The sequence below is a fragment of the Gavia stellata genome, chromosome 17, assembly GCF_030936135.1.
Source record: "Gavia stellata isolate bGavSte3 chromosome 17, bGavSte3.hap2, whole genome shotgun sequence".
Classification (NCBI taxonomy): Eukaryota; Metazoa; Chordata; class Aves; order Gaviiformes; family Gaviidae; genus Gavia; species Gavia stellata.
The window spans coordinates 10871294-10883345 of record NC_082610.1 but is presented as its reverse complement, the minus strand read 5'-3'; the positions used below and the strand labels follow the sequence as shown (position 1 = coordinate 10883345).

General features: G+C 36.2%; 1 protein-coding gene across 2 annotated transcripts in view; it reads left to right on the top strand.

Moving 5' to 3' along the window:
- Positions 1 to 11166, top strand: part of FAR1 (fatty acyl-CoA reductase 1) — a 38177-nt gene extending 27011 nt beyond the window's left edge. For both annotated transcript variants that reach the window (XM_059825692.1, XM_059825693.1), the window contains exons 10-12: positions 4507 to 4636; positions 6097 to 6224; positions 8257 to 11166. In XM_059825692.1, coding sequence (XP_059681675.1) covers positions 4507 to 4636; positions 6097 to 6224; positions 8257 to 8419 — 421 coding nt within the window. In that variant the 3' untranslated portion in view covers positions 8420 to 11166. The remainder of the gene's footprint in view (positions 1 to 4506; positions 4637 to 6096; positions 6225 to 8256) is intronic.
- The last annotated feature ends 886 nt before the right edge of the window (positions 11167 to 12052 follow it).

Sequence of the window (12052 nt, the reverse complement as noted above, 5' to 3'; positions counted from 1 at the left end):
AAGCCTTGGAAACATTGGAGATTCTTAATATAATGCTGTTCTGAGTGAAGAAGGGCTGGCTTAATCTCAAATGTGACCTTTTCTACCATGATTTAGCAGAAAAACTTGAGCAGTATAGTAAGAATGTAGTAAAATCAGCCCAAGAAAATTCAAATACTGTGCTAACTTGACTTCACATGGTCAATAGCCTGTCCTCTCTGTGCTGAGTCTGAATATGCTTCTGAGGTCTCTATTGTGTTCAGTGAACTCTAAGCAATGAAATTACTGTGTAGGTTTAACTGCACTGATGTCATACTGTCAGGATATTGTACTGCAACTGAATGAGAAATTTTTAACAAGTGGAAGAAATAGATCAGGCCTCTGACCCTTCAAAACTAAAGGATTATGTTCATAATAAAAAAACTTCCTCTTCAGGGCTTTTTGAAAACTTAATCTGTTGAAATCCTTATGCAGTATGAAATCGTTCTTTAGCACCTCAGCTGTGGAAGCAGTGTTTTTAGTGAGATGAAAATCTTTTTTGCTGTTTTTGCATCTAGTTGAAGGTTCTTGAATTTAACAAATCTCTGATAACAGTTAAGGGAAGGAAGAAATAATGCATATGATTTCTTCCAAATTTTATAGGAAGAACATGTACAGTAAGGATTGGCATAATGAAGATATATTTTACAGTAAATATTTAAGATTGTTACAGCATTGTGCAGTTACATAAGTAGTGGTGATAATCCTTAGCGTCCAAGTTAAGGATAGCGTTGTTAGTAGCTTGCCATGTATACTTAGTTGTTGCATAGCAAAGCTTATTAATTGTCTATCTAACTTGAAGACATAGTTCTCTCTTGTAACTTTGCATAGTACTTAGCACAACAGAACCATATGTTATTTAAAAACAATTCAGTATATTTGAAATATTAAAGCCTTTAAAAATACACACGCAGCAGATCTTTCCAATTACTCTGGAAGAACAGAACGGGATTTTTCCGGCAATTCACTTTCTGATACTGCTTCTTAAAAAGCTGAAAGGAAGGTGTGGTTGATGTATGTAGGGAGGTGTAAAGAATGTAATTTCATATCTATCATTTCAATTTAAAGCTGCTTAAAAATTTAACATGAAGCACCTTTCACATAGTTACTGTCTTACAAACCAGAAATGAGTAAAGAGTACACTTCTGTTGAATAGATTAATATGTTTTTTTTCTTGGAAGCACTTTTAAGTTGTGCAGTTAAAGGAGCCACAGAGCTGCTGGAAAGACAAGAATTCCAGTAGTATGTCTTAAACTTAAGAATTTACAGCCAAATGAAAATCTGAACAAAGACAAATATGAAAGCTTGTTTTATGTATTTTAGAGGAATCTTTAAAAAAAAAAAAAATTACTATCTTTAATGCTTATGCAGAGACTTGCAGATTGGCAGCCTGTAGATCCAATGACGGATCAGTCTGTATTTAGCATCAGAACTGTTTTTAGCCTGAAGACAATAGGTTGTGTGTAAGACTTCTTCAAAATGCAGTCCTAGCCTTAAGCCAGGTCACTTTCAATTGTCTGGTATAGAAACATGCCCACCTAACTTATGGATAATTGAATTAAGTATTGCTTAAAACTTTTAATTCCTGTGATGTGCATTTCAAACTGTTATATTTTGTGTTAATGGCAGTAAGGACTGCCTAGTAAAGGCAGAATTTTACTTAGTATCTAGGTGAAAGTTTTGCATGCTGTTACACTGACTTGTCGACTGCTGCTAATGTTCAGTTCTTTATGATGATCAACAGGCCTAACTTTTTTCTGTGTTCAGCTTATGAAGAAGGTGTGAGGCAATGTTTGATATTATACTAATTGGTTATAGATGGCTTTGATATTTATGACTTGTATCCAATGGCTATCTCTGGACCAACCTGTGAAGTATATATTTCAAAAGTTCATGTTGAGAGTTAAAGTTTCATTATGTGTATTCATGCTCTTTTTTGAGTTTTGGTTGTATTATCATTTGCAGGAGGAATATGGTGCCATTGAAGTTATAAAACTTAGTCTGCTAGAGCTATGCAAGTGTCCACTAAATGACACACGTTGCTGACATCTCTGAATATGAGAGGCTGTCACCATGCTTCTTTTTCTTCTCAAAAAAAGTGTAGTTTCATGATGATTTAGTGCAAACTAACAAGCTGTCACTGAGAAAGTTGGTCCTCTTCTACCAACTATGTAATTGGTCTAGCAGTTCAGAGAATGTGGAGACATTTGATGGTATATCAAGAAACTAACCTTACAAAGAAACAAACAATTTTCCACTAATTAATTGAATCAGCTGGCTCTATGGCCAGTTACTAAGTCCAATCTGAGTTGGAGGGAGGGAAAAAAATCTTCAGCTGAGGTAGAACAACTCTCTTTTTAGCCACTTGATTTTTTTTTGTAATCAGCTTAGCTATGCTCTAAAACCATATCTATAGGCAGAGACAGCAAGACTCCCAGCAGAGGTTAGTCTTTACATTAGTTTAAATTTAGTTTAGTTTGCAGAGAAGAGCAAAAACCAATGTCAGTGGCCACGCACAAGCTCAAAATCTACACTTGTCTAATCAGATACTTATTTGCATCATTTAGTATTTTGCAGGGGCACAAGTTTTCTTAAACTGTAGCAGTCTAAGTGCTCTAACTAAAACTCAGCTGCTTTTCCAGGTTAGCATAAGAACACAAATTGGGGAGGCACAAAAGGGCAAGTCAGAAGTAAGTTAAATAATCTTAAGACTGTCAGTGGACAGACTTCTGCAAAAACCATAAGCACTTAGCCATGGTGTCCTGTTTGGCATTATTTTTATCCAGGCCATTTTGCTTTTCAAGTTTAGAGTTCTTTTCTGAATTTTTTTGACCTGGCTGTTATTTTTTTACGTTCAGTTCATTCTTGTTAGCTCAGGATGTTTTGGATGCACAGTCTATATTCCTAATTGTTTTTAAATCTGAGGAACTCTGGTTCAACTCAGCTCCCACTGTTGCCACCTTGCCCAACTGGTGAAACTATAAACAGGGGTTTGAAAACATCCAGAAATATCTACTAATAAAATTAGCTGGTGGTCTAAAACTTGAATACAACTCTGAATTTTACTTTGTAGATAAGTTCCTGTGGGGTTTAAGGAAAAATATTTGGGCTTTTTTTGCTTTAGAAATACTTTACTTTTTCAGTGGTCCCTGCAATTTGTATTACTCCATTTCATGAGAAGAAAGAGAGACCATTTTGATATTCCCTTAGATAGTAAGATGCCAGCCATTAGTGACGGTAGGGGACACTAATGTGATGCGAAATACTTTCTTTAGAAGAGTTTCTGAGTCAATGTGCTGTATCCCTTCTACAAGTATGAATGCATCAAGGCAGCTTTCAGAGAAAAATCAGTGGTTTTTTTTGCTTCTGTGATCTATACTGAACAAAACTTACCTTCAGGAAGTGGTTTTCTGTTAGTGCCGGGTTGTTCTGCTTTCTCTGCCTTTCTTTCTCCCCCTCACTCTGTGCTTAAAATGATCAGTGTGTCCTGCTATAGCAGGATCAAATTGGAAGCAGTTCTGGGAGATGGAAATACCTCGAGCACCCAAAGCAGAAATTCAATAGCATTAGGTTATGTGGTACTCGTTGGTCACTCAATTTTAGTAAGTACTATCTCTAGTACTGTAATACTTGAAACAATTTTCTTGTCATAAATGTGGGGACTTTGCATCTGAGAGACTGGATAACTCACATTTTTGGGTCCACTTCAGATAGTCTGATCAAAGAGAAACTTGCCCAAATTGATCCTTATAACGTAATTTCTCTGTATTCCAAGTGATGGTTTTGTAGAGTTGCTTCCTCTGCATAATAAGGGATGATGGAAGGTATTTCTGCATATTTTGAAGTAGCACAGAACTGATCACCTAACTAGCAGGATGTGCTGTGGTCTATCTGTGCCCTTAAATATCTTTCTGCCCTTGTTGCAGAAGCAGTAGGGTTAAGGGGCTAAGCCATATTGCTGGTGGTTTTAAGCCTTGATGTCTTAGTGACTATAATAAACCAATTTTGTTTTGCTACAGAGATCTGAGGAAGATCAGGGAAACTTACTCCCATGCTTAAAGTTGTCATGAGCATATGTTTTTGCGCTGTGCAATTTGACTTTTTCATCAAGTCACATTGTTCGGTACAGCTAGATATTCCAGTATGCTGAATTGAAGTGTTTTGTGTCCTAAAATGAGTTACCAACAGAAGACAACATTTTACCATCTCTTCTTTTTTTTAGGGAGGAAACTTGGGAAGTAGAATTAGGAAAAAAGGACTGTCCTGTAATTTCTGATTCTATATAAAGATTGGACAGCCAAAGTCACTTTAATACATAAAACATCCTATTGATCTAATATAACATGCTTTGGGTACAGAGCAAGATGGGCTATGTTAACATAAGGGTGTGGGATTGGAGGGTAAAAAATTTGCTATCTTGCTGTCTGTTTTTCTTGTTTGAACTAATCTTTACCGTGTAACCTGTACATTCCATGCCTTGGACTGTAGGATGATGAAAACAATAACACGTCTTCACAAGGCCATGATGTTATTAGAATACTTTACAAGCAATTCTTGGATCTGGAATACTGAAAACATGACTATGCTAATGAACCAGCTAAACCCCCAAGACAAAAAGGCAAGTAGCTGTGTGATGTGGGCATGGGGTCTGAAAGTGAAATACAAGCTCATTGATTTAAGATTGAATGAGGACATGAACTGGTAATGCTGCTTACTGTAATGTAGAGCCAACCCTAGTACTAACTCAGCGCTGGAGATTCCTGTCGCATCCTGTCAGTTGTGCCAGGGCTGTGTTATGAGCTAGATCAGTGATGTGATCAGAGATGAGGAAAGGCAGGACCCCCTTAAAGGAGGCCTGATGTAAAAGATAGTTGTCTTTGGAGTGGCCTGATCATGTGATCTAGTGTTGCCCATATATCAACCAAACAGCCAAGCTGTTAACGATTTTACCTACATCATGAATAAAACAAGGCTTTATTACTTGACCACCATCTCTTTTCTGAGGAACAGGATGTGGGTTTTGAGGTACTTTTTTTACTTGTTTTTCAAACTAGTAACAACTTTCATATACCCTTTTTGTGCTTTGGCCAGAGAGCCCATGTATTCAAAGAAATTTAAGGGTAAATTCTCCCACTTCTTTCTGAAGCAAATTCTTGCCATGTGACTAAAACTACTCCATGCAGAGGGGAAAAGCATAACAGAACCAGGATGACAGAAAAGTCCTGAAGGTTGTTGAGGAAGAATGAAAACTGTTGTTGACTGCAGGGTCTGAGTGAAAGAAAGAGCTTAAAGGAAGAGTCTTAGTCTTCCCCTTCTGTGTGGTGGTTGACCATTTATGTGAGTCTCTGTTTTTATGTCCTGTTTACCAATCTCAAACTAACAGAAACGCCTGGATGTGGCTAGCTGGTTCACCCTGGTGACTAGCATTGACTGAAGCTACCTTCCTTTCCTGCGTGTGTGCCTGTGCTGCCACATTGGTATTTATTGAGACTTAAACGGCTGTTATTGTAGAACCTTGAGATGAGGAAATCAATACATCAGTGAATAACTTGAGTTGTGAATTTACTGTAGTAACTTCCTCTCCTAAGGAAGATACTCACATGATGGTTCTTAAAATATATCTGTACAACTATAAGCACAATTAAAAGAACTCTGCACTTATCAAACAGTGAACTCGGCACAGAGCAGTGTTTATTCTATAGCATATTAGAATTATTTTCTTGCTTAAAAGGAAACAACATAATACAAAATAGTTATTTCTACAGTGGAATTCCTTTCAGACAGATGAAATGGGAAAACAGTGCACTTAGAAGTGGGGGGAGGAATAGTACTGCTGAGGAGGGGAAAAATAAGGCATGAAATGGTTGAAATTTGGAAGATACGGTATCAGAAGCTGGTGGTTGAGTCAGAAATGGGATCTAAATCTGGATCCTTCTTATGATTAAGGACAAGGTAACTTTCTTGCATCAGAGACAAATTGAAATTATCTGGTATAAAGGCATTTATTCTTTTCCTTTAAATTATATATAGCAGGTGAATTTTCAGGCAACTAACAGTGAAAGCCTTTATTTTATGCAGACATTTAATTTCGATGTTCGACAACTGCATTGGGCAGAATACATGGAAAATTACTGCATGGGAACAAAGAAATACGTGCTGAATGAAGAAATGTCTGGCCTCCCTGCAGCTAGGAAACACTTGAATAAGTAAGTATAAATTTTTATTTTCCTCTGTTTATAATTTCTGTGTTTTCCTGCCCTTGTCAGTTTTGCTTTTCCATGTTATGAGTTAATTGTTCTTTATAGCACCTGTTTAGGTCCTCCAGAATTCTTCTGTTCCAGTCCAGTGGTTTGAAGCGTTTTCTAAAGAAGTCAAATGTCATCTTTCTTCCATTTGTTGCTCCTGAGTTGCCCTTGGTATTATAGTTACAGTATTAGTCTGGGATTATGGTTGTAGCTCTGATCACTAATGTATACTGTAATCCAGGATTCTGATTTTACACAAGTATCTTTTGGAAGGTGAAAAGGTACACAGTAACACAAGGTCAGAATGGCTTATTCAGTTAAGGAAGTTAAATAGAACAATAGTTGTTTCTTTTGGGAATGTGATCTTTTGAAGCAGGTGAGTAAATAGGCATGGACTCTCTACCTCAGAGCAGGAAACTTTGTTAGTGCTCTAAGATGACTTCTCTTAGCCTTTTATCCGTGGCTTAACTCCTCCAATTTGAATGCATTGTTACTGTCCACAATTTTACTGGCACAGTTGCCCTTGTTTTGTTCTTGGCTGATTGATAATGACGGTTGTAGACTTTTTGATTTGTCTCTTTAAAGAGTGAAATAAGTGATTAATCTTGTTCTGCAATACTACTTCATATCTGCTATCCTGATAGCACAAAGAGAAGTGTTCTAGTTCATTACTTGTGTCATTCTTCTAAAGACAAGGATTTGCAGTTGTAGAGTGGATTGCCATGATATGTTACAATCTGAAATATACTTTTGAAAGATGGTAATATTTGATAATGGTGGGCATAGCTGAAGAGGTATCCCCTTGCAATTTTTAATTTAGATGCTGTTAAAAAATGCATAGGAGTTATCATACAGTTGCCATTCTTTGTACAAAGGATTGTACCAAAAATTACATGAGAAATAGTCTTTTATTGGAACAGCATCTGGTTGCCCCCAGCTCTCTGTTTATAGTGGATTATTTTGGAAGAGGTTTTGATTCCAATATATATTTACTCTGAGGTATTAAGTTGGTCTCTTCTGTTACCATCTAGCTCTTAACTCTAATCTGAACTTAAGGAGTCCATTGCTTCAGTATTAACCAGATGTGGTAGCCTAGGGGACCTGGCTTCTCTAGGAAACTGAGTAGAATTTTTCCTCAGAGTGCTTTACTTTTTCCTCAGTGTGCTTTACTTTTGTAATAGAGAAATTTACTTTTTTCTACAAATAAGGTTACTACAGCCAGACGTTCCTCTACATATATCAGCCTACCTGTAAAACAAGATAAGGGCAGTGAGTATTTCCTTAAAAAGAGCTGCCTTTAAAATACAAATTGTCATGATCTACTGAACCAAAGAGATTGCTCTGTTTCTAAGAAAACTGAGCAAATTCTGGTTGCTGTTTGTCTTGAAGCTTCCATCTTTACATGTGAGAAGATTGCTAAAAGTCACAGTTGCCCTAAAAGGACACTTAAGTTTCTCCCAGTCTTTAAATATAGTTCCCTGAGAAGGAACGAGTTTAAAATTGCAGTGAGGCCTCTGGGCTCTGTGGCTGGAAAATCCTATCATGTGGGTGTTTTGTCAGTGGCAGTTGGAGTTACTTCTACATATATATGAAGTTTTAATTATGAGGAGGGGAGTCACAGTGTTAAATATTTCCCTGTTTTTGGGGTGGATGGCAGCCTTCTCTAGGTAAGTTACTGTATGTGTGACCTTGGCTTTAAGAGTCTTTTATCAAGTAGCTGTAAAGCAGAAGTACATGTGATTAGCTACAGGGTTGGCTGTGTTCCTTAGTTTTCATGTATTCCACTTTTCATCAGTGAACTATGGAAAAGCCGCCTCTGGTCCTTTGCTTATCAGTTTACTTCTATCATTTACTTACTACCATTCATAACGTATCTTGAATTGAATATACGAACAATTTAAATTCTACATTAGAAGTTGATTTTTTAGAGTGTTCTTTTTTCCTGTAAGTCTCGGTACCTTGGCTCTTAATTATTTCTTCTGTTTTTCCTTAGGTTAAGGAATATACGCTATGGCTTCAATACAGTTCTTGTGATCCTGATCTGGCGTATCTTTATTGCAAGATCACAAATGGCAAGAAATATCTGGTACTTTGTGGTTAGTCTGTGTTACAAGTTCCTCTCCTACTTCAGAGCCTCCAGTACTATGAGATACTGAAGAAGAGAATTTAGCATTAGGACATCTATGCATATGGTGGTCTAACTGCACAAAGCCTGTAACATATAGTCATCTCACATTTTGTAAAAGCATAATTTAATCTTAAATTGGAGTGTGAAATACACGGTATGGTATATGTAATGTTAGTTGTGTATCTTCCTAGAAACAGAGAAAATAAAATGGTCAAGTGCCAGGTTGAATTGGCATTAGACAAGTATTTAAATAACTTTAACTTTTTGACCTGGGGAAAACATTTTAGACCACTGACCAGCCTAAACTGTGCAATTGGAACATGTTTGATTGAAATCTGCCTTAACATGATTTTTTTATTTTAACTTTTACTCCACATTGAGCAAGATAAATATTGACTTAGTAGTTGCTAGTTGCTGTAGACCTATTTATTTGAAATTCTCCTAAATTACAAGTTGCAAAAGTGTATAAATGATAGTGAATCTCCTGAAAGAAAATACTTGAGAACTTTTGTCTTTACTTCTTGCCACTTCTTCCCTTCTCAAAGTAGGGATGCAACAATGGTGCCTACTTTGCTTTAAAAGAAAAAAGGAAAAAAAAAAACCAACCTTCCTTAATTACTGAAAGGCCTTTTGTCCAATCTGATCTTCAGAATGCATTTAGTGATTCAGTTCTGTGCTTGAAACTGGCTGCATCGAACTTGCATTTCTGTCAGCATGAACAATTTGCTTCTTTGAAAGCAGAATTGATCCTATCATTGAGTAGATAAAAGGAAATGTAACCCTGAGGGGGGCAAAAATAAAGTTATTGACTGTCCTCTTTTTTAATTATTTTTGAGAACACAGAGCCAGCACTTGATTGTTACACTTCTGACTTCAAAAGGTAAATGTATTTGAAAGGAATTTATTATGCTTAGTTGCTATTTATGTTACTGGTAATAGTTGGGCAAACTGTAGGCTTTCCTTAAGAGATGTACCTGTTTTTAAATTCTAAGCAATGTTAGCAAATACTTAATGAATTAATATTTTTTTAAATCTCTGAGCTATGAAATCCGATGCATCAACATCACCAATGCGTAAGCACACTTTCTCATCCCTGTGCTAATAAAACCTCTCATTTCACTGGGCAAGCAGACCAAGATGCAGCTTGCTTCAAAACAAAAGTATGTTAACAATTCTTCCATTTATCTTAACTTAAATTATTAGGTTTAAATATGAAAAAATCAGCTTTTTCTGCATGTTACTTTGTTTCAGTGGGGAAAACATTTCTTACAACTTGCTATTGTTACAAAAGATGGAATACTTGTTTAAGGCAATACATGAAGATCCCTCTAAATTTTGGTTGCACAGAATTCTGTCTGAGAACACTGTAATGTTCCTCTAATTGATGCACTGACCAGCACCCTTGCCCAGTGTTTGTTCATTAAAATCAGTTTATACTGATGAATATGTTCTTGAACCTGCTTGGAAAGGCTAATAATGACTTAATTGCCCAAGAGCTACATTATACTTGCCCTTGGTAGTTTTTTTGTCCTATTTGAATTAAGTATGTAAAGAACTTACTTTGCTATTCTTGTGAAAACTCTTACTTTCAAGAGAACACCTTTCATGCAGGTATATATCTCATTTTGAAAAGATTATGGCTTCCTTGCTGAAGCTAAATATTCTGTAATAAGTAGTTAAGCTGTAATCCCTTTTTAAAATTACCTGTGTATATATAAAGCTAGTGATGAAAAGCCTAAATGGTCTAGGACCACACCTTGTGTGAGAGACCTCTGACTGGCTGAAAATAAATCATGGCTTCTGTGATTGAAGATGTTACACTTTTACAAATACATTAGGTGTACTACATTTCTAGTTGTCTCCCCAAGTATCTCACTAGAACTGAAAGTATGCTTAAGCATTCCTGCATTGTAGACTTCTTTCAGAGGTGCCTACTATCCAATGACACCCCTTGTCCCACGTTGGCCTGTGGCTGAAGTTTGCAAAAGACAAATACATCGTATTCTGAAAATGATTCTGTGAAGTAATTCACTTATGAATTTTGGTTGTTTATAACTGTTATACTTTCAATGTTGATTTGTTAATACTGAGAACTATGAAACCGATGAACTGATTATTTCTGGTCCAAAACACTGCTTAGAAATCTATTCTTTTGAATAAGTAACGAAGAAAAGGATTACTGTAAACATAAGGACATTCAACCTCTACTCTTTAAACACTTGCCAATTTATAAACCCAAAATTTTTTCCCTCTTTGGAGACCGTGGTTCTGTGTGCTATTTGATATCTTACACAAATTCATCAGTCATCCTAGTTAACCGACAATAGATTCAGTGTCACATTTATTACATTATTTTTGTCACTTCCTGTGGTCAGTCTGTGAAATTCTATCTGAAACTGCTGGGGGTTTTTCCATATCAGAACCCTGTTCTCTTGCAGTTCTTCATACCAGTGTTTGCACATAACAGATGTTGGTCAAAAACATACTGGAACTATATTTTGATACAGTAAGCTAGACTCACGGTACTGACTTAGCAAGTTACAGGAGGTATTCCAGTTGGTTAAATAGGAAGAAGAGCAGTTTGAAACAACATGATCACTTAACAGTTACTGGTATTTAAATTTGGGACCAGGAAAAAAAACATGTTTTCCTGTAATGTTTTTCTCTGCTGTAGGAACAGATGTTTGGAAACAAATGCTAAATCCATAAGCTTTTATAAGACATAAACAGAAATATTGGGTGCCTTTGTTTGTAAACCAAAAATAAACAAATCCCTTGAAAGTGTTGTTACAGTGTTTATTGTATTTTTGCATGTCTTTAGTCTAACTTGTGGAAAATAACTGGGTGGTATATATGATGTCTTAATATACATGAATGTGCTCTTTCCTTTGTGAGAAACTTGCAAAATCAAGTTAATGACTAATACTGCATTAAAAAAAAAAAACCTTCACAATCAAAAAAAAAACCCAAACAAAACCCCCACAATCTAAACCTTTACTGCGTGGTACCAAAATACATGGTGAGGTATGCTTGGTCATGGTGACTTCCCTGAATGTCAGCTAGCTTTCTCCTCGCTGTCATTGCCTGTTCATTTGTAGTACTAGTTTCAAATTTACTTAAATAGGTGCTTTTTCTTGTGGTATGAAAGGGTACTGTGGTTTTGCAGTAGATTTTGGATTAACGTTTCAAGGAATTGCAAGCAACTACAGCTATTTGTAGCATTTACATTTTGTGGGGAGGGAGGAAAAGGTAGCATTAAGTTAGTGCATCACCAAAATGGCTTAGTGTTTTGTTTTTTGGCTTAGTGGCTTTGTGTTTTAACCTTAATTTCTTGCAAACTTTAGATTTCATGGATTCCTCCTCCTTCTATCAAGAACACAGTTCTAGAGATTATGCATAATCTGTAAGCTGTGGTTTTGGGGTCTACCAGCTTTAAAGATAACCTTTCCTTTACTTGACTTTAAGACTTAACTACCAAATATAGATGGTTTTTGTTGGTCTCTTTAGTTAATTCAAAATCGAAAGCAAGGAACAAAAAAGTTATCCCTTATGTGTCTTGTGCTATTAAACATTTTGCCCTTTCTTCATGGTACAGTATTATATTGTACGTTGTTCTAAACCAAAGAACAGGTTTATAGAAGTAACTTGGATCTGAGAAGTA